Genomic DNA, 24,241 nt, shown 5'->3' on the forward strand with positions numbered 1-24,241 from the left:
GAGATGAGAGTTTTAATACAGAAACAAAATATCTTTAGAATTATATCTTAGTACATGTCTACAATTTGAGATGAGAAGGGAGTAGATTATATCTATTGTATTTTCACGCCCAAGAGATATCAGCTATTAATACACACCTACATAAGATACAGTACATAAAAATTTACAAATGGAGATTTTTAACACATGAGGAAACATGACCCCAGTACCAAAGTTATGAGAAAAGTAAAAAACTGTTAAGGTGCTGAAAATTAAAAAAATATATGAAAGGTTATTCTTATACTGTATCCTAAAAAGTTGGGCTTTTAGGAAGTGCATGTATATTAAAGGAAGACTGGTTCCTTACACATACTATGAATAACTAGCATTGTAAGATATGGTAGATCATGCTAAGAAAGATGAGAAGCACCAACCTGACATTAGAGAGGTGAAAAAGCAAAGTTTATGGATTCTAACAACTGGAACAAACCAAGACCATGGTCCCAGTACTATTCAATTATTTGAAGCCACACAGTCAACATCATCATTTTTTATTCACTTACAAACCCACCCAGAGCAAACACAGACACACTCTTAATTCACTGTCTTTTAAACACTCACTGCTGTAATAGATGTATTGTGTGTTCCTTAAGTCAACAAAGGACAATGCTATATCTGGTTTGTTTCTGTCATTTCACCCATAAACAACAGATGCTGATGTCACCTAAATACTGTATACAGTACATGTACAGGTAACATACTTCACTTCTTCACAATCCCTAACACGAAAGTTATAGAAACAAACACTGAATGAAACTGCTTTTGGAATTTCAAATGCATGTCTGGCAACAAGTAGCTGTATACTGTATTAACATTAACTATGTTTTTTTTAGTGTTTCTTACTGTGCATCACAATTCATAGATCAATAATAAAGGATGTCAGCAGTTAACATACATAGTGTGGCTATGAAGAGTACAGTCAGACAAAACTCCCATCACTGGCTAAGCTTGTATCGTCAGTTTTTCTTTTGTTTTATGTCGTTAGTAACCTTGTGGGGAGGGGGGAGGGTTTGATATAAGCTAGCATACACCACTGCTTACTCAAGAGGTGTTTCTAAAATTAAGTAGTGTGGGGCTCAGGGCCCTACACATTTGAAATGTACAGGGCCCCCACAGGCCTAAATCTGGTGCTGAATTCATCAATTATGTTAGCAAAAGTTTAGATTAAAACAAATCAAGATTTCTACTGCTTTTTAAGTCAAAAGGTCTAAGTTAGTGCAGTACAGTAATCTGTCTTCTAAAATGAAGTAAACAAAAATCATTATTATTTGTTATACAAGTGTTGCCCGCAACTTCAGCTTTAATAATAAATTCTAATGAAGTGAGGGCATTTGTTCATTAGATGCAATAGTTTAATTGTTTATTAGCTTTCATTCTTTTCTCATTCATACAAGACTTTCAAAATAATGATGATGATAATAATAAAAATAAATATTTACTTTACTACAAAAAGTGACAGTTTGACTTCTATTATTCATATACCCTTAAATTTTAATACTTCCTAAACCCAGCTCAGGATCATTAGCTTTCAAAAAAAAAAAAAAAAAAAAAAAAAAAAAAAAAAAAAAAAGTAAAGTGGTTGGTGTGTAAAGGCCAAGTTGTTCAAATCTGTACTGAAAGCTAGTTCATATGGGAAATAACATATAAACCCCTATATAGTGTAATTAAATACAGACGTTTTATAATACTGTATGTAGAAAGAAAACATTAATTAGCAATTCTTATGCAGGTCAGCTACTTTAAACCCTGGAAACACTCTTCTTGTATTAGTAGGATTAAAACCTTTACAACTTTCATAAGGCATAGATAAAAGTGGTCTGCAAACTGTAGACCATTCACTTAGCACACTTCAGGAACACCAATGAAGGTATATTTGAGATTAACATTTAAAGAGACTCTTCAACCCAAATACTGTACTGCAATATGCTCAATATAATACAATTCATGAATGAAGGATGCAGTCATATGTTTATTTTGTTCTCTAGTAAACATAATCATTAGATTATGAGAAGCAATAATAATTATTACAATGTATTTAAAAATTCCCTTCAAAACACAGCCCCCTTGAGAGTGGAAGCAGTGAAAACTGTGATGGTAATAAGCTCTGTATGTACAATATCTAAAATAAGTTCACATCTGATTGTTTTCTTGTTACTTTTTTTTTACTAATCATACTGTTTTTGTCATCTACCATTAATATAATCCTGTTTTCAGTACAGTAATAAACACTAATAACTGAATTAACTATTTTAAGTTGATTATAATATTGATAATTCCCTGTATGTCACAATAATAGGTCCTACAGATCCACCTCCCACACTATGAACACTCAAGAGTATACAGTAAAAAAAATCCTAATGTTCCTTGGCATATTGGGAACATGATTAAGGCTCCCTCGCCATCACCTTCATATTGCATTACTGAATGAATTCCTGTTTATCAATGGCCTCAATTACAAAACTTTGGCACCATGCAGCTTTGCTTTTACATAAACCTGCATCACAATGAATAATCACAGGCAGCCTGCAACCTTTCTCATAACATGCACTACATATAGACCTCCAGCAGGGAAGGTATGAGTACTTGCACTTGAAAATCTCTTTCAATTTCATCACTTGTACACCCTCACCTCTTAACTATTCCAAGATGACAAGCTTTTGAAGTAACCAAAATTAACCTCATTGCATATGGAAACAAATCGGTCTAATACAGTACAGGATTTCAAAGTGAACACTACTGTTGAAATTACTGTGGAATATGTTTTTTCATTTGTTATTAGACATGGACATGTAAGTTTTTAAGTGGAATAATTATTTTTCCATTCTGTGTTGCTGTACAGAGCATCAATAAATGTTTATCTTATTTTTGAAAGATTTTAATTTCCTGCCAGGTCTCCATCCTGTTCTTGGCTCCAAGTGTGAATATTGCAGTGCATACTGTATCTACCTACAGTACTATTCTAAATTTCTATTATGTTGTACACTCCCCAGAAAAAGTTCTCGAACAGTTAGGCACGACAGATTTCAAAATGAGCACTATGGCTCGTGTCATCTCAGAATGGTTGGTATGCCTCAATATTATGTAATAATACTGTGTGCAGTATATTGCTCATCTTTATAGTATTTACAGGTGAAAAGTAGTAATTGAACTTGCTGTAAAACTTCCTCAGAGAATAATATTCAGATTTCTCATTTGTTTTGTCATTGTACGACCCTTAGAGCAAAAAAAAAAAAAAATTGTAGCGAGTGTACATTATAATTTTGAGAAGATTAGTGGTGATGCACCAAAATAAAATGATTACAAAGAGATTTAAATTTATCTTTTGTTCATTCCTACTACAGTACATTATAAGATGACCAGGCCAGGGGCAAACACACACCCTCCTTATTTGCTGTTACCCATTCACTCTTTTTTGCTGTAATATCTCAGTAAACCATTTGATGCTATATTGTATCATTCACATGTTCTCCTGCTTCCTGAATGTTAATCACCCTCCCTCTAATTTATTCTTTTGGACCTTTACCCCATTCATCTACCTGTTGGACATCCCCTCTCCTTTCCCATATTCTCTCTAATACCTGATTTTTCATTTCTTTTATTTGAAGCTCTGAATGGTGGTAAACACATTTATTAGTCTTAACCATAAAACATTCTTCACAAACAATTTCCAATTATTTCCATAAACTGTAATTATATCTACCTTTTACTGTATCCCTCCCTTTACGATTCTCATATGTTCACTTTCCACAGCAATCCTCAATCTTTTCAGTGCCATATTTTCAGTTTCAGTAGCTTCTGCAATTCTTAATTAAGCAACAGTCAAAGCAAAATAGAGAACTTTCGACATGTACTATGAGATTTAGGATAGTGTGAAGGCTGCTGTAACTAAAATTACTGAGATAAAACACTGCTTTTTCCTCTGCACTTCATGTATGAAGCTTTATATGTAATTAATTTTAATTTCTTATCTTGATTTTGAGGCCATTTCTAAGCATATACCTGATATATTCTAATATCACATAGTAGAGATAAAAGGGTGGATTATTTACTTTGCAAGAAATAATCATTGATGCTCGAATCACTTTTGTGTCTGGGTGTGTACAAGTATGTACAGTACCTGTATACTATATCTAATATATGTAATGTTCGTGGTGTGTATACATCTATGTTCAATCTGGATGAGAAAATGAGAAAAAAAGTAAATGTAACTTAACCCTGTGAGTACAGAACAACTACTTCAAGGAAACAATACATGGTAATTATGTCAGACCTTGCACCTATCCTTAAAAGTAGTCAGCAAGGATTACCTGGTACAGTAAATATTTTACACAGGAAATACAGTACTGCTTAGTAGCTACAAAAATGTCCAAAACTTGAGGGTTGGTATTCTGATATGACATGTGTGCACTTACTGCTTAAAACTAAGATCAACTACTGTACTGTACTGTGAATTTGTGAATTATGGTGGGATAAGGGATATTGATCAAGTCTAGTGATAAACAACAATGCTGTTTAGGTTAATTCCTGATAATTGTCTGCAGGAGTGAACAACTCACAAGGCACACCTAACAGATATACAGTTATAAAAATATAGCAATATTTCTCTTATACCAGTAGTATAAAAAAAATGCAGAACAAGTATAATAAAATTCTTGAAAAGTAAAGAAAGTAAAGCCGCAGGATTATCTTTGGCAGTCAACATAATTTTGGTATACTGTATATATTATGTTAAAAATAGGGGACTGGGAAGTTTATAATAAAATAGAGCAAAAAATCAGGAACAAATACAGCACTGGAACCACAGTCTTTTCCAGAAATAAAACACCATTTGATTATGTCAATGTGTTCAGCAAACATGTGTGGTACAGTACAGCAATGCTTGTTGCAAATGTATAATTTCTCAACATGAAAATAGGGTTTGGCGTGTGGCCAATAAAATTTACTCCCCATTTTTGCAACATGATATTTTCTGTATAAATGTCCAGGTGTTAGTGAACGATTGCACACATTAAGTCAAGTTGTGTTAGTGTAAATCCAGAATCTTGTAGATCACTGTAGGCTCATTTGGATGACAATAGGTCATATCTGCAAGCAAATACAGAAGTTCCTCTCAACCGACCGCAAAAATATAATTTTTTTTCTTTTCTGGGAGAACCCAAGTCCAAGAACATAAATGTGTCTCATATGCACATTATTTAATCAAAATGTACAAGCAAGCAAATTTTCACCAGGATTAACCAAGTGGTGTGTCAACCTTGCAAAGAAAAATGCAGAGTAAAACAATAAGCTTCCCCACTTTTGGCTGAGGGATGACTTCAAAACACTGATGCTGAAAACCAATGGAATGAATTTAAATTTTGGGCAGCACTGTACAGTACTCTGAGTGATGCTACTACTGATTGATGAACTTGAATATTTGTGCAGGCGCTCTAAAAAGACCTGCACTGTTATCACAATGATCCAATATTATTCATTATGTTGGGAAATGATACCTGAAGAACTATGCTATCAAATAATGCTTGACTATACAAAAGCATACATTTAAAGGAGGAATTTTAAGCTCATAACATTAAGATAAATAATAATGATTCAACAAATCCAAGTACAGTACAAGCAGTCCCTGACTTACGACAGGGATACATTCTTGGACCCTGATCGTAAGTCAATTTGTTTGTAAGTCAGACCAGTGTTAATTCCATAGTTTGGGTTAAGTTAAAGCACAACCCTGCCCCTACAAGACAACATTAATACCCCATACATAACAAATAACGTAAATACTGAAATTAAAGTGATATTAAACAATACAGTAAGTCCTCGCTTAACGTCGTGGTACCGTTCCTGAAAACCACGACGTTAATGGAATAAATTTTCCTTACGTATAAGAAATAGATAAAATACGCTAGTTACGTTCCCCAAACTCCCTTTGCCCCAAAAATACATTACTGTACATAAATTCAATGGAATTTTTATAGAAAATAGTATATATTATACATCCAAAAAGATAAATAAACTAAATCATTTTGTATTGTACTCACTGATGGGCTGAGGAGGAGCGAGTGTGTGGTGGGTAGTGGAGAGGAGGAGGAGGGTGGGAGTAGAGGAGGGTGGGAGAGGAGGAGGGTGGCGATTGGCGAGTCACTGAGACCCGGAGGGTGGCTCCTGCTTCTGCTCTGACTGGGCGAGAGAGCGTGATGCGCCGCACAAAGTAGTCAGTGACGACGTTATATCGAATGGGCGGGACCTTGCCCGAATCATGGGTATCTAAAGTGTAGCGACGTTATAATGAAACAACGTTGTCGGGGGCAACGTTAAACGAGGACTTACTGTATAGAATAATGAAAATATTGTAAAAAATGGATTTTCAATTCTAAATTTTCGCAATGTACTCATAAATGCAGATGATTGTAAGTCAGATGATCGCAACTTAGGGACTGCCTGTACTGTACAAAGTAAACTATCAAGTAAAGAGAAAACGTTCCTTTAGTACAGTAGTACTGTACTTACTAAAGTCAGCATTGACTTGGATAATAGGAGCAAACGTAAAATGTACAGTATAAAATAGAATTCCTTTATGTAGTAGGTATTTGAAATGATCTGTTATTGGTGAATTTATCTGGGGTTAATGATAATATAAAAAATCAGCAGTCCACATGGAACAGAAACATATACAGTGCTGACAGTTACCTCTTAATAAATATAACACCCATCTTCATACATATTACCTGGAATAGTAAAGCAACATGAAAAAAATATATACCGGTACTTAAAAATGAAAAGAAAGACTATGAGCATTATTTAGTGAAATATGACTATCTTTTTCTGACTGCATTTTCAAGCTCTGTGCTGAATAAATATTTCCTATTATATTTTCATCTTAACACATAATATCAAAGTCAACATCCACAGTACATATAAATAAACAAGAGCAAATGTTATTTCACTTAAGGGTTACCATTTGTTTCCATGTCCAGACTAAACTTCTCCTGTTCATTGTTGTTTACTCTGCAGGAGCATCAGTGTCTCAGGATTGAGGAAAACATAATCATCAAGGTTGGGGTCTTGTATGCTTGGGTCCCACTTGAAGTTTAACACTACTGCCGGAACAAGTCGTAATTCTACAAGGCTCTGCTCCGTTTCTGTCACCTGTGGGTCACAGACATCAATGCTAATGAATAACAATATATACTAAAATTACTTGAAATTATGGCCTAAACTAAACACCCAGAATTGTCACAAAATTCAAATTACTACAGGTATTTGAAATGAAACCTATTAAGTAAAACCTCGGTTAAATCTGACCATCAAACAAGAAAACACATGGGACTAGTTAATCATCAGGAGAAATTAGTTTTTTTTGCAGCTGAAATCCATTTGGAATTAACACTAATCCAGCAGGGTTTGTAGGTGCAAATCTGCTAAAATCATCATATATTTAAAAGATAAGTTGAGTCTTCAGCAGAACATTCACACTGGGAAAGCTACATGAGTAACTACCACAAACAGACAGCACAATCCTATGAAATATCTTTGGATAAGGAACTTAAAACACATGATGATGATGATGATGATGATGATGATAATGTAGTTTTTAAGAATTTAATTTTACAGTTGTGAAGCAAACCTTTGTTATTCATAAACTATTGGTGAACAATTGAAGTCATGTGGGGGACTGATCCTATAATCCCATTTTATGACCTAGAGGTAAACTAATGTTTTTTTTCCTCAACTTCCTTCCTTGGGTGTAATGTAGAAGTGGTTGCAATTAATGAGACCCTGATATCCCCACTTTTTGAGAAGGGCGATCTAAGTTAGGGTATTTGGGAGGAAATTTTCAAACAGGCCAAATGGAGTTTAATTAAAAAAAAAAAAAAACTAACAACAACATTAACACCTATAGAGCACCATTTTATTTCAAGGAGTGAAAGATCTGGGTGTTAATGGAAAGTAGCTCTTCAGATAGCTTTGGAACCAAGCTTGAACAAAATGTGATCACATGTAAAACATGTTAACATCAGGTGGTAAACTAGAACTGTCCCTCAAATGCTGAAAGGGGTTAAGAATGTGATAAACTAATGAGACTAAAAATGAGGACATACTTCACACACAAATGATAAGTTGATAACATATATAAATTTGTAGATAAGATAAAACTTAATATTGACCTTTCCACCTCCACTTAGGGAAAGGAAGAATGGGCGCCAGTCATTGACAAGGCATTCCCTGATAAATTTCATTACTTCCTCAACTTTCTCATGCACTCCAAAAGTTCCTTGGAGAATAAGACCATCTGGAAACCGCACCCTGAAAGATACCGTAAATGAATCTTTTAAAATACGGAACAAATTTCACTGAACTATTATGGTCTTTAAAGGGATTATAACAAGACATCATGTTCAACGTTATTAGGACTTTTCCATCTTAAAATAAAATAACAAATAATAAAGCTCAAACCCCCACCTGCAAAACTTTTTACATAAAATAAGTTAATTTCCTTGACTGTGAAAACACTGAAACAAAGTAACACCAGTATCGGTCAAAATTCCACCGATACAGATATATCAGGATATCTTTAGGGTTTTTTTTCTGGAAGTACTTAATGAGAAATTAAAATTCCAAGAGAAAGGTATATTTTGATCAAAAAATTACTATGGCTTACATTTTCTGCAGTTTTGGCCCAAAATTGGATTTTGTAGAAAATCTCAGTACAGAGGGTATAGGTAATTCTGAACATGCTGATAACAAATCTATGGTCCACGATTCAATTGCGGGGTAATTAGTCATCGTAATGATGCTTGGAAGATTTTAATTAATTTTTTTTCCAATGAAAATTACTCGCCAACTATGGATTCCGAGGTGCAAATTTGGTGTTTTTGTGTTATTCTGGAAGAATTTAATTTTATATATATATACAGTGGTCCCTCGGTTAACGAACACAGTTCGTTCCACAGAGTCGTTCGTTAACCGAATCCATTATTTCAATGGGATATTGGGTAATTGGTTCCAGCTCACAGAAAAGTACATACAAAGTAAAGCCCAAAATGCATAAAGTCAGAAACACCCCCAAAATTCCCCTAAATCACCCTTAAATCATTATATATATACGTACATATACATTCGATCAAAAAAATCGAATTTCAAAATGTGGAAACACTGAAGAGTTTCCAGACTATGAGTTACAGGAAACTTGTTTAGGACAATCCCACACTCGTCTAAATTAAATAAATAATAGGGGAATGTTGGAATATAATTCCAACATATAAGGGCTTTGTTACTCACTTTTGAAACTAATACTGTAGTGTTAAACACACTTTACAAATATTAAAGCAAAATTAATTACTACTGTACTGTACATACGTACAGGACAGTAGTAATTAATTTTTATATACAGTACATGTACTTGTATTGCATCAAATTATATTTTTTATTTTTAAAGTTTGTGGTATCATTGAAATAGTGTACCAGTATTGTGTATTAACATTATTATTGCATTTGTGTATTTTGGTATCAGAATTGGCCAAAATCATGGTGTCGGTACATCTCTAGTCGGGACACCTTATTTTGGTTCTTAGTGGTTGAGAGGATTCTAATAATTTTCTCTTCAAATGATTACCTTCATATCGAAACTGTATACTCCATTCAGGTTCCATGTGACCTGACTGGCACATAACCACAACTGTATAAGTTATTTGATCTTTTTAAAATAATTATTTAATGTAGTAGAGGCATTATCTGAGAAACAAAATTTATCTGAGAATACAGTACATTTACCTCTGCATATATCTGTCAATGAGGTGGTAACATAGTGACTCAAGTAAGCTGCAATCAGGATTATAACAACAATTTGTACATAGAAATATTAAAATATATCTGTTCTCTGACGAGATTAATATTCAACATTTTCCTAACATAACCATCATTATGTCCCAAAAGTTAACTGCTTCTCTAAATACTCATTCCCTTTCCTAAAATCATCATCAGATTTTGGTAATACAGGTACAGGTATAGTATATTTAACAACCATGCACAAAACTAAATGATATTTCTTGGTGTAAGACAAAAAAAAATTGAAAGAAATTACATATTAAAAACATTCAAGACAATATATCAAAACAATGAGATCAAATCACAAAGTATTAGTGCCAAAATATGTTTCTTACCGAATAAGGGAAAACCTATATTTTCTCATCTCCCTTAACTCCTGTCGCTCTCTCATGGCTTTTGTTAATAACATCTGACTTCTCTCAACAGCAGTTGCTCTGAAATTGATAGAAATAAAATATTACACCTATAAGTGAAGCATCAGGTGTATAAATATAAAATTAATGGTTCCGAGAACTTTTTAAAAAGTTGTGGTAAATATGAACGATTTGTGCTTCAATCTATAATTTTATCACGCATGATCCCACTATGCATCGCACTTCCATTATCATCTGCCATACACAGTTGATATGGTATTATATCAGTAGTCATTTTTCCTTACCCCATAAATTTTCAATGCAATATTACAGTACAGTACTGTACTAGTGCAATTCCTTTTACCCAAATTCCATCTATCCGAATCTTCCAAGTATCCAAATTTTGAACCCTTTGTCCCGTTCAGTAAAAAAATTAATTTAGTCCAACAATCCAAATGCAACCAAAGTCATTCGTTTGCGTGTCTGCCACCAGTGGCACTGTAAACACTTTGTTTACAAGCAGGCCAGGCTTTTTGGCTGGTGGAAGGTGTTGGCTATAAACAAAAAAATTGATACATAGCATATCATAAAATACAATAGCACATACTTTATGTATATAAACACTCAAACCATCCTGTGGGCAACATGACAGTACAGTCAGGCTGTACTGGGGTCACCCAGCTGACTCCAAGATGTGCATGTGTGTGTTTGCTGTGACTTCACATTGAGGGGAGGGAGTGCGGGTGGCTGGTGACGCAGTTACAGCCTCCTGCCTCCAAGCATATGTTCACTCCCCAAATATACAGTACACTTAATTCAAGTCAGACTCCTGTATAGTTATAAATCAGCATTTGTGTTTTCATGCCATTGTGCCGTATGCTTAGCTTATGCTCATGTTGGTGGAAATACAGTACAAATTCAGGCACAGTCAATACAACTCCTCCCCGACTTACGACCTACTCGACTTACGACCACCCGGACGTACGACAGCCTCAGTCGTACCAAAATTTTGTCAAATTACGTATTTTCGAGTCCCAACGTCAATGATTGCGCTGTGTACTGACAAAATTTTCGTTTGTAATTCACTTTAAAATGGCTGGCGAGCTTGAAAGTAAGAGTTTTTTGGTGCCGAGAAGAAAAAGAGACACCCATTTTAGATTTTCTATGTATTAAGCATTTTCGACTTACGAACTGGATTTGGGTCCCTAACCCCGTCATAAGTCGGGGAGGAGCTGTACAGGAAAGCCCTGAATTGCAATAGGATTTGTCCTCTAATTTACAGTGTCTTCAATCTTTATTGTTTATTCACCTTGAAGTTAAAAATAGAAGATACATCCCTGACAACAGGACTGACAAGACAAGGCAAGTAACCAGCTCACTGCAAACCAAAGTACTCTAAATGACAACCTCCCCAGGTTATAGGGTCATGTCTCTTGTACAGTCAACCCTCACTTTACGCGGTCCCACATTCCGAGTTTCCAGAGTTTCCACGGTGCCCTGCCAGAACCCAGGATGCTCACATTCCGCGGTGGGTGTACCCCTTTACACGGGTGAAGTATAATTTTTTTATTTAGCTCATAAAATTCATACAAATTATCCGGCCAGAATATAATTTACATTGCTGGAATTCTTACAATTTGATGATCATTTTGAATATAAACATCATAGATTTTGCATTAGATATACAAATTTTAGATATAATGTTTACTCTGAGTAAATATGTTATCCTTCGTGCAAAATATATGACATTTATATTCAAAATATTCCTGGTCTTACAAGGAATCCAGCAATGTCAATTATATTATCCTAACATTAGTTTGAGGTATTATTTATTACTATACCTGGTTTTCCCCCCAAAATTTCTCAGAGAGGGAAGAGCCAGGGAGTGTAGTTTGAGAAGTGGGGGAGGGAGTCGAGTCCATTATTTGAATGGACATTAACTTGGCGACTGTATTTCTCTATTTCTCTTAAGTATTAATTGTGTGCATGTACCATCATAAAATTAAGATGTTATTTTTACTAGAACATAGGTATTGTGTTGGAAAAAGTGGAGTTTGGGGGTCAGCTGGTCTCTATTTCATTTAATCCCATATGTTATGTTATTCACTTTACGCGTTTCTCACTTTCCGCGGTACCCTGTGGGTTACATTAAACGCGGAAAGTGAGGGTTGACTGTATAGAAAAATATGAACATAACTGAAATTTGTCTTCTATTAAGCAGAAAGATAGAGCAGAACTGTCTCTCGGGAGATTATCATCCATTTCATTCTTAAAACCTTTACCCCTTCATTTCTTTCTTCTATCTTCTTGGTTTCACCATGGTAATTCCCAATAACTGGCCTCATTTCATTATCCTCTACTCTCAATGTAAAAAAATCACATACCATACCTGTTCTGCATTTCACGTTTCAATTCATCGGCAGTCAAGTTGAAAAATTCTGCTGGCAAGTCTATGTGTGTGGCCGCTTCAGCAGGAAGAAGGATGGTAAGGCTGCGATCAAGCTGTGGGCGTACCGGCTCAGCACTCACAAGAGCATCTCGCAATTGTTCCAGAGCAGCTACATCGCTCAGATTATCCTCAGGAAACACCTTGGGGAAAAAAGTTCATTGTAACTAGACACATGTTTACTCATAGGAAAGGCCCAGATGAACAGCTAATTTGTCAGCAGGACAAAATTTAATTTAGATGTATCTAATTATAATGCTGACACTGTTACACAATATGTGCATCTCAAAAACTGAATGTCATATAGTGAAACAGATTTTGCCAATAGAAAGGAGATCAAATAGCAGATATGAAAGCAACTGAGAAGCAAGAGATATACTTTCCTTTTCCCTATACTGTACTGAAAACAAATTCTGTATTAATTTTCAGTCATATTTCAGGATAACAGGTAATCAAAGATTAATACTGTACAGCTCTTGCCAAAAGAAAGAAGCTTAAAAGAATACTCTAACTGAAAATAGGTAAATATGGATTGTATAAATAGGTGTCAGTATGGTTTGAAATTTACCCCTGTTTTCTTTTATTTTGTTCAAATCATTGAAAGCCCTTCTCACTACATCCTCACTTGCCCTATGACCTCCTCCTATAGGTCCCCAGCCGTTACCAACACCTCTTCCCTCCCAGACCAGATATCCCTCCTCCTAGTCACAGGCCTGGCATTTGACATTATTAGGGACCTGCCACTCTTTGCCATAAACAGATAAAATGTACCGGGAACTTTCCCCCCACACTCTCATCATTCTCTCACTTTATGTAACTTAACAAAACCTATGACCCTTCAGGCTTTTACGCCCTTAATGTACGAGTCATAAAGGCAAGTATTAACTTTTCATACTTCCCTGTTGGGCGCTGTAAACGCTTCTGCGCTTCACCTTGCACAGGATGTAAGGGGGTGCCCAATAAACTAGCCCCCTCGGGGGCAAATCTGAAATCTGATTGAAAGCCCTCTACTATGCTGCAAGGTGGCTTAAAACAAGTGCAAAAACAGAATCCCCCCTTTACTTACATTTACCATAACTGCAAAGACATCCTCCATAAACCACTTAACAGCATATGTTCTCATAATTCATGTGCTCAGCTGCTTCCTGGATACCCATCCCTTTTGCTTCTAATAATTCTTTCATTGTACTGTCTAGTAAACATACAAATCACAGCATGCACTGCACCACTCATTAAACTTACCCAAAATTTTTCGGCACTATCATTGAATGGCAGCTCCTGTTCTGTAAACCCAGCAGCCTCCAAGAACTCCTTTGTACCCTCAATAGGAAGGATCCTCTCTTGGTAAGCTTTGTTTGACATTCTGATCTTGTGGAACTTCTCTTCAGTGGGGTTAGTTACAATGTTTTCAATATACTTGCACAAAGTTTCAACACAAATGCTAATCTGAAACACAGTGATACATGATAATAATTAAACTTACATTACAATGAATTAATATCTAGTAATTGATCTGAAACAAAAATATTTCAGACCTAAAATTCTGTTGTGTACACACACACTGTACTCTAGTGTAGAATATAAATTATTTAAATATTTATTTCAACAATGAACTATAAAAACAAACACTATCAGATTGAGTACAAACACTTGTCTGCAAACATTGCCTATATACAAAAATTGATAATAGTATTTATAACTACAGGTAAATTAAAAATAAATTAAAATCTGTCACTTATGGCCGGAAAACTTATATAATTTATAAAAGAAAAAATCTTGCTTTAAGTATGAGAATTGTAGGACAACAAAGATTTTAAAAATTTATTTAGTTTTCATCGTTACCAACATAACAATACAGAACTGCAAACCTTTTCTTTATTCTTATTACAAGTGTGGATGATGAGGCAGGAGGAGATGGCCTTATCTTCCTCCACCTGAGCATAAAGGAATTCACGTATCTGTCTCTTGATTTCATCGTATGTTGCCACCTCAGGGCCTGAGGAGACACAAAATGATGAGGAGTATATTGTGAAATCTCATTTTATAACCAAGGCTGGATAGCATGAGTCAAGAATTTGCTCAGCAAAAGTTGGGAGAATAGAAGCATGGGAACCACTAACATAGAGTAGCTGGGGCTATTTCAACCATCAGCAGTTGGTCAAAATCTGTAATCTGTAACTTTGGCTGTTGCACAGTTCATGAGAAACAATTTTCCATGAGGATTCAACCCCAAAAAGGCTACAATAAGTAACCAAAACTTTGATAATCAGCTTTGGGTAAAGTTATATTAATAGTACGGTATATAATGCAATACAGTATACAAACCAAATATATAATTGTTGGTGTTTGGTTTTCTTTAAGCAAATAATGCTATGAATTGTTATTACAGTGCTGTATTAGGATTATTTGCCAATGGGCAGCAGAGTGATAAATCAGAGTTATTTATAGTTTGTTGAGTACAATATTGGCCCTGCATTACTGTACTAAGTCTTATTTCTTATACAGCTTTACTGCATTAATATTTTTACTCTACTTTAATACTTTATAAATGTTTTATTTTTTACTTTTACTTGAAGTAACATGAAGAAAGATTGCTTCTACTTTTACTCAATTAATTTCTATCAAGGCAACAGTACTTTTAGTCAAATAACGGTTTCCAGTAAAATGCAAGACCATCCTCATTACCCTCTGACCTCTGAAGAAGGCCAAAGGAGGATGGTGGGACCTAAGTAATTCTATTTAGATTTAGTTATAAATGAGATTTCAGGATCAATCTCCAATTTTATAATTTTATAATTCATGACTCATGAATATTAAATCCAGTTAATATGAGGGAGGACATAGAAAAGGCTCCAATTACTGTGTAACTACTCACTCTTTAGGTAAACATGCCTAACAACTACCCTGTAATTGGTTCACGAGTACTAGTCATGTACAGTCTCGTTCAAGATACTTCGAACACTGCTGGAGACAGCTGGCAACTCAAGGCCGTTTGTTTACTACAGTACGTAGTAAAAATTATGAATGAATGTAAAAGTGATCGGTGATTGGTTACTAGTTCCCCGTTACTTAATTAATGGTTGGGCTTTGTTGTTTTGTATTATATTATACTTTTCTGCCGGTATATACTGTTAATTTGAGTTGCCAGCAGTGTTCGAAGAATTTTGAACGAGACTGTACCATATCTAGATTAATCATCCATATTCTAAAATCCAAGACTTAAACAACAGTGAAAAGCAAATAAGAGAAATAAAGACATGCTTGTGAACTGTCATTCATTTACCAAACTTTTCAAATAGTATACTCCAGCATATATCATTCCTGATTAACCCTTAGGCCCCGGGTGACATTCCCAAACATCCGACTAGCGCGCCCCGGGTGACGTTCTAGAACGTCTGCCTATTTTCCCGCATTTTTTTTTTTTTATTATTTTTGGAAAAGTATATTTTTTTCTCGATTTAACCCCGCGGGGGAAGGAGGGGGGGGTACTGCCAGCAGCACCATAACCCGGGGCTTAAGGGTTAAGTACAAAGGAATACAGTATGCCAAAATAAGGAAATCTGAAATGGACAAGATATATGAGATGGTGACTATAAAAGGAGTGGTCAACAAAAGAGATACCTTGGATTCCCAACAAGGAGAAAAAGCTCACTCAATCCAACAACTGAAGAACTGTTTTATGTTAGTGTCAAAGTCTTGTGCATTAATTGGCCTAAAAAATATGAGTAAGGAACAGTGACCTACCAAGGAGTGAACAATAAAAGAAGACCCCCTGGACAGCCAGCATGGGGGCACCATCTAGGTTAACTTCTTTAGGCCCTGGTGGTATATCTTGTCCACTTAGAGTCATTTGTTCCAAAGCTTTTTGCTCAGCTTCAAGTTCACGTCGTGCCTGAGCCTTAATGGCTTGTAGGGACCTGAGATAAAGAAAAAGACTTTCTCAATGATAATTCTGTGTTAATAAAATAAACAAAAACATTTTACAATCTACAATTTTGGATTGTACAATATTATATCGATACTTGGCTTATTTTTAACATAGTACTGTATTTTGCTTTGCACAACCTCTATATATTTGTTTCATCTTATATCCCCAAATTTTTCTAACAGTCGATACAAAAAGTTAAAATCATAATTTTCAATACAGAGTGTATTAAAAAGTTCGGGGACGGGGATACCAAATGATGCCTGTTTACAAATTTCAGGGCTTCTCCAGTATTCCCCCCCCCCCCACCACAATTTGTTTTACTCTCTCTTAAACTAGTACAGGTTTTACCTCTCTAGTCCGGCAACCTCGGGACCTGACAGGTGCAGGACCATGGAAATTCACCCTTTTCCTGGATGGATAGTGACTTGTGCTTATGCTTGGAAGCGCTAGCACCACTTTCTCTGCATCATGGTCTCTTTGAAGACATATTGAAGGGGTAAATGTCGTATAGTAGCTTCTCAAATTTCGCGAGTTTTTATTTGTTAACGTATTTTATTGGAACACACAAAAAAATAAATAAATAAAAATTTTGACGGCGGAAACTTGAATTTCGACGGGTTTGAACGGCCCGCCAATGTGCAGACGACGTGCATAATCGTGTAAACAGCGTCATTTCTCTTATGTACAAAAGATTCATTATTGTTTATTACTGAATGACTTTTCTATTGAATTAATGTTTATGTGTGCAAAATGAGCAATACAATTCATTAATAATACGTAGAATATTAAAACACACGAGGAAATGACACAGCATTGTTTTCGTTGATTACAAAACAGCTGCCGGCATTGTTTATGTTAAAGCATACAAAACCAGTGACTGACTGGTTCTACATATAAAACTGAAGAAAATAAGACCTTGGCTGTAGCTGTAGTAAAATTAATATGGTTGTTTTAAGTACAATGTTATTTAATGTTAATAAATGGAACAATAGAAGTAGCTAACGATAATGGTAAAGAAATAAGAGAGATCGCGTATGTAAGTGCGCATGGGCACATGTGAAAACATATCGTCATTACTTTACATAAGAATATGAAAGCAACACTTATTTACTGTTCATATATATTTTAATTAATGTTTCTGAATTTGTTTTTATTGAATTAATGTTTGTGTGTGCAAAATTAAAATACAATTTATTAATAATACGTGGAATATTAGAGGAGATGAGACGGCTGCCGGCATTGTTTATGTTAAAGCATACAAAACCAGTGACTGATTGGTTCTACATATAAAACTGAAGAAAATAAGACCCTGATTTTAGCTGTGGTAAAATTAATGTAAAAAAATTAATATGGTTGTTTGAAGTACCTGTAATGTTATTTAATGTTAATAAATGGAACAATATAAGTAGCTAACCATTAATGGTAAAAAAAAAAGTGAGACTGCGCGTATGTAAGTGCACACATGTGAAAACATATCGTCATTACTCTACATAAGAATATGAAAGCAACACTTATTTACTGCTCATATATATTGAAGGGTTAAATGTTGTACTCTGTATAGACAAGCAGAGAGAGAGAGAGAGAGAGCAGCCGAACTGCCGGATGTAAACAAACCTTAATTTCCCGCGGCTTTTTTTTTTTTTAAAGGGATTAGCCCACCCGGGCATAGGTCACTGACCCACATTGGGGCCTGAGGGGCAAAAATTTAATACTCCTGTAATAATAATAATAATTCAGAGAAATAAAAAAAAGAAAAAAAAAGAAAAAAGCTGCCTATCTACCTATTGGACAAACTAAAATCGTTCCGGACCACGGGAGTTTCCGGACCACAGAATGCCGGACTAGAGAGGTACAACCTGTATATATATATATATATATATATATATATATATATATATATATATATATATATATATATATATATATATATATATATATATATATATATATATATACACACAGTGGTTCCTCGGTTAACGAACAGTTCGATTAACAAAATTTCGGTTAGCGAATGGGATATTGTGTAATTGGTTCCAGCTCACAGAAAAGTACATACAAAGTAAAGCCAAAAAATGCATAAAGTCAGAACACTCCTGAAATTCCCCTAAATCGCCCTTAAATCACTACAGTGGTCCCTCGGTTAACTAGTGAATTAGCTCCCATAAGGATCTTCAATTCGGTTAACGAGCAAAACTTCGATTAGCGAAATCCTCACGACAAACATGTTTTGTTGTGAGCGTCAGCTGATCGGCTAGTCCGCCAATACAGTAATCTGTTCTATGTTTACATTCGTTTCCATGGGAATAAATATCAAGAAGGTTGTGTTCTTGAATATTTTTTGCATTTTTTATATTAAAAGTATTAGTCATTCTAAAATTTAGCCATCCAAGCTCTGTCTACATAAAGTTTTTTCAACTAATATTTTTGGCTCGATATATGTAACTTTATTCATTTATTGAAACTCATTTACATGCACACACTGTCCTAAGGGCAAAGCTGTACTGTATATATAATCAAAATAATGTACAAAATGATTACTAACATTTTTGTCTAATGCAAACTATAGCATGTTTACATTCATCTTAATCACTATCTTATAAGAATTCCAGCAATGTAAATTATATTCTCCGCGGTCACTTCTATGACATTTTATGAGCTAAAAAGAAAAACTCAATCTAAAGGACATAAATAAACAAATAAATACTTCACTAGACCTTTGGCGCTAACTGTCAAACATGTCACCGTCACCTCCCCTTCCTCCTCCCTCCTCCCTTCCTCCCAGCAGGGTTTGGTGGTTATACAGTAGGCTTTAAGTTTTTATCTTATATAATTTCACAGACTAAAATTAGGAGAATATAATTTGCATTGCTGGAATCCTTGCAAGACAGTGAATATTTTGAACAGAAATATCATATATTTTGCACAAGTGATAAAAATTTTAGTACTTTAGTGGAGTACAGTACTGTACATTTTAATAATATACAGTTTTCAGCTGTATTTTGGAGTAGATTTACATAAATTTCTTCATTTATTTTTATTCATTTACATGCACACACCATACTAAAAGAAAGCATTAAAAGAAATAAATGACCTAAGTGCAAACCTGTACTGTACATGTACTAAATGATTCTGATTACTAAAATTCTTATATTTTAGTGCAAATTATAGCTGTGGGGACCGGTGGTAAGCGGTACTGTTTTTGCCTCATAGCGAGATGTCACGGGTTAGATTCGGGCGGCCCGGAAGTTGTTTGGACTTACTTCCCAGCCCCATTAGTCCCTGTTCACCTAGCAGTAAAGTAGGTACCTGTTGTAAGTCAGAAAGTTGCGAATTACATTATTCAGGGACAAGTTGTTGGAGCTTCAATAACTTGATGACATAAACCACTGACTCTTCGAGGCTTCTATGCCCATAACTCGTGAGACATAAAGGCAAGCATGAATTTAGCATGCTTCCCCTGTTGAAGCTGTGTAAATGCTTCTAAACTTCACCTTACACAAAAAGTTGTAGAGGGTGCCCAATAAAAAATTATAGCTTGTTTATATTCAAATTAATCACTATCTTACAAGAATCCCAGCAATGTAAAGTATAATCTCCCAGGTCATTTCATTGGCATTTTATAAGAGAAAACTTAGTCACTCATAAGGATTGATAAATAAACACACATCAGACCTTCGGCACCAACTGTCAAACATATCACCTCACCTCCCCCTCCCTCCCTCTCCCCCATCTGCCCAGCCAGGGTTTTAGGCTTACAGTTTTTATTTTGTATGATATCTCAAACTAAAGTCAGGAGAATATAATTTGCATTGCTGGAATCCTTGCAAGACAGCAAATAATTTGAATATAAATGTCATATATTTTGCAAAGAGATAAAAATTAATCACCTGTATCACATTACAGTAGTGATTTAAGAGTTCTACTGTATATGTACGAATATATATGGTGATTTAAGGGCGATTTAGGGGAATTTTAGGAGTGTTTCTGACTATATGCATTTTTTGGCTTTACTTTGTATGTACTTTTCTGTGAGCTGGAACCAATTACCCAATATCCCAATGAAATAATGGATTCGGTTAACGAACGACTCTGTGGAACAAATTGTGTTCGTTAACCGAGGACTACTGTATGTCATCAGTTCTTTAGAACCTATCTCAATTAACCCTTTAGAGGGCAAAGTAGCTCTTTGGTATTTTATTCTAGCTAATGTCAAATGATTTTATTCAGCCGAGAGAAACCAGTCCTCTAAATAGGCAGAGCTGAGATAAAGATGTCTACTCCTCTTGATAAATGGCTAGGGGTTGAATCCAAAATCACTGACTGACTCTGAATAAAGCTGGCTATAGTAGATAGCATGATTGTGAACTGGCTAGGTAGTCACAGCCGATTTTACAGACCATCGACCAATCTCCCATTTTAGGGCAATAACTGTCACATGGATGGAAAAGTGATCATTAGGTCAGCCCCCAGCTGCCAGTGGATGATTGTCTCTCGAGTCCTAGACTCCCTAAACAGTTTGCACATTGCCAGGAGCTACAGGCTAGAAAGAACGAATAATTTTGTGTTGAAAAGTAAGAAGACAAACACACATGGATGTTGGGCTAAAAAAAAAAAGTTATGGGAATAGGTTTGTCATCTAAATTATCGAAAGTCTCTAAGAAAATTCGATAATCTTAATCAATTTATTTACTTTGATATAAATAATTTAAAAAAAGTCAACACTGATAATGATTAGAATCTAATATAAAACATCAACATTTATGATAATCAACTATGAGCTATGATTGCTATGTGCTCACCCACATAACTCACCCACTGGTAACACAAACAATCAACTAAAATATGTACCAGTTAACATCTGTCTTCTTTGACTGTTGTTCCATTCTTGCTAGAGCTGCTGCTCCAGCACGTTGAGCATCGTGTGTAGGAGTATGGCGGTGCTGTGGTACACTCCTAGATGGCTGAGATCGAAGATGTGTTGGACCATCACCCATTGTCAGGCTACCAAATGTTTAAATAATAGAAATGAGAACCAATGGTAGTGATCATTCACTTCTGAATAAGACTTTCAATATTAAAAAAAAGGAAAAAAAAAGGAAAAAGTGAAATTCTATGACTCCAGAGAGATAAGAGACAATATCTACAGCTTTGTGTAACACCTGGAGGATGTACGGACACAACCTTGGCATGTACCGGTAAATGAAATTTCTACAAAATCACAAGACCACCTCATAAAATGATTTTTTTTATCACGAAACCGAATTAACCTTAAGTAAATTAACATTAAATGAGGGATACATGTACTGCATGAGTTATAAAACTAAATATGAAAATAGACATAGGACTAACCTCTTCTTTGTTTCCTATTATAAAACTAGAAGAGGAAACCCAAATTGGTTTGGGAAAAAAAAAAAATTTACATTATATATATATATATATATATATATATATATATATATATATATATATATATATATATATATATATATATATATATATATATATATATATATATATATATATATATATATATATATATATATATATATATATATTGCCTCTGAATGTCTTGAATAAGGCAGCTAAGGTACTCCGTTGTTTCCCGTTTTCCGATGTGATTTTATCAAGATTTATCTTATCCGCGTTTTCATTGTGGATTTACATGAGATATGTATATATATGTATATATATATATATATATATATATATATATATATATATATATATATATATATATATATATATATATATATATATATATATATATATATATATATATATATATATATATATATATATATATATATGAGATTAATCCTCACTTTCTGGCGGTTATGTAACCGGAGGGTCCCAGCGTAAAAGTGAGGAAGCAGCTAAGTGAATAACATAACATATAGGATTAATTGAAATGGAGTCCGGGCCGATCCCCAAACTCCACTTTTTGACGACACACAACTATGTTGTAGTAAAAATTTTATCTTAACTTTATGATGGTATGAAAAAACAAGTAATATAGAAGAGGTTAGGTTAGGAAAGATAAAGGTTAACATAGGAAAAATAAAGGTTAGGTTAGAAAACTAAAAATTAGGTGTAACACTTACGGTAGTAAAAGAGATGGGTCGGCATACGGGGATGGAGGCTGGTTCCGAGGCAGAGGGCAGATTACTGGCCCTCAGGTGAATCACCATTACTAGGTGAATCACCATCACTGTCACTTACAGTTGTCAGGGCTTCCCTGGGGGTGGTGGTCCGGCGGAAGCCATTTTACGGAACAATGGATGCGCGTTTACACGGAGTGGCCTTGAGGGATGAAACTGCCGCGGCTAGGTCAAGCGTCGTCTTTCCTCCCTCCCTCCCTCCCCCGGGTGGACACGTCATAATACTTTAAGCCAATTACAGCTAGCAGCATAGGGGGGTAGGGATGCATGGCCAATCACAGGTCTGATACGTCATATGACGTCAGTGATAACGCAACAAAGACACACACTGCGCAACCTTACCGCGCCGCTTGCCCAAGCGGAGGGAGGAGGAGGGAGAGGCAGGCAGGCAGGCTGGCGGGTGGGGCGAATCTAAAACTAGCGTCGCGCCGGACACTCTCCGCGTAATGGGGTTCACGTACCGCGTAATGTGAGCACGTGAGGTTCTGGCAAGGCACCGCGTTAACGTGGAAACGCGGAATGCGGGACCGCGTAAAGTGAGGGTTAACTGTATATATATATATCTACTAAACAAAATGAATTGTCCGTGACCCGTGGAAGGATAGCGTCTGTGACTGGGATGAATGAGACACACTGTAAAATTTACACTTATATTCCCTCCAACACTACAAACACAATCAAATAATGGTACACCAATATGCGCACCTCTTAACTTGAACTTAAAACACTATTCTGGGGAATAAAAGTTATACATGATCTAGAAATTAGAAACTCAGGCAACAATAAATTTGAAGTATTAAGAAATGTTGCTTGCACACATGAAACAGGCCTTAAGGGCTTTCACAAAATAATATCAGTCGCTTAGGAAATGGTATTAAAAAATAAGAAATTAACTACTCTACAATGAATAGGCCTTAAGGGCACTCAACAAAATTATATCACCCCAGCAGATGCACACTTCCTAACCTAACTTAACCACTACTCTGGGGAACAAAGGTTATACCTGAGATCGGAATTATGGAGAAAAATTAGATGCATTAAAAGAATCAAATCACAGTATCACTCTGGTTCCACTTAATGACACAAACATTCAAAAACACTACTATCAAAATTATTTAAGAAATATTACTCTACACACGTCAAGATAATATCAGTCTGAGAAATGGTATTAACTACACCCGTAATAAGGGAGATAAGATGTTCCTCTAGGTATCTCCTAGAGTCCTAGACTCGCGGTCTCAGTGTGTGACCATTAATTTACTCAGATAGCTTCAGTGTACTCCCAGTGCGTCCATGGGCAGGAAGAGAGAACGCCAGCAGGTGTCTATGGCCAGTAGGTAACACTTCTAGCTGACCGAGGACATGTGGTGTTGTGCACCCGAGTGGTAAGAACTGATCACCCACTGCTGATGCTGGTCCCGTCGTTTTAGTTGTCGGGAGCACTCGTTCACTCAAGAGATCCTTTGCTACCCCGCTAAACAGTGACAGGCCTACA

General features: G+C 35.4%; 1 protein-coding gene across 2 annotated transcripts; it reads right to left on the reverse strand.

Moving 5' to 3' along the window:
- Nucleotides 1-3,247: 3,247 nt before the first annotated feature.
- Nucleotides 3,248-21,951, reverse strand: LOC121872320 (UBX domain-containing protein 6-like). 2 transcript variants are annotated; one of them, XM_042375045.1, is made up of 9 exons: nucleotides 21,437-21,951; nucleotides 16,405-16,577; nucleotides 14,529-14,656; nucleotides 13,903-14,106; nucleotides 12,604-12,803; nucleotides 10,197-10,295; nucleotides 8,202-8,340; nucleotides 6,992-7,182; nucleotides 3,248-5,124 (listed from the first exon to the last, which is right to left on the reverse strand). In XM_042375045.1, exons 1-8 carry the CDS (start codon nucleotides 21,580-21,582, stop codon nucleotides 7,027-7,029), a joined length of 1,245 nt encoding a protein of 414 aa, XP_042230979.1. In that variant the 5' UTR covers nucleotides 21,583-21,951; the 3' UTR covers nucleotides 3,248-5,124; nucleotides 6,992-7,026. The 2 variants fall into 2 exon arrangements, with proteins under 2 accessions (XP_042230979.1, XP_042230970.1); XM_042375036.1 differs by having other exon boundaries at nucleotides 3,248-7,182; nucleotides 21,437-21,950.
- Nucleotides 21,952-24,241: the final 2,290 nt, after the last annotated feature.

Source organism: Homarus americanus, unplaced genomic scaffold (genome assembly GCF_018991925.1).
Source record: "Homarus americanus isolate GMGI-L3 unplaced genomic scaffold, GMGI_Hamer_2.0 scaffold6546, whole genome shotgun sequence".
Lineage (NCBI taxonomy): Eukaryota > Metazoa > Arthropoda > Malacostraca > Decapoda > Nephropidae > Homarus > Homarus americanus.

What these genes read in the sequence shown, in the direction of transcription:
- LOC121872320 (XM_042375045.1), bottom strand. Translation starts at nt 21,582, where the DNA reads ATGGGTGATGGTCCAACACATCTTCGATCTCAGCCATCTAGGAGTGTA. An exon ending in CTTTTATTGTTCACTCCTTG is followed by an intron (nt 14,657 to 16,404) that starts GTAGGTCACTGT and finishes GTGTCTCCTCAG; the next exon opens with GCCCTGAGGTGGCAACATAC. An exon ending in GTAATAAGAATAAAGAAAAG is followed by an intron (nt 14,107 to 14,528) that starts GTTTGCAGTTCT and finishes ACTGTGTTTCAG; the next exon opens with ATTAGCATTTGTGTTGAAAC.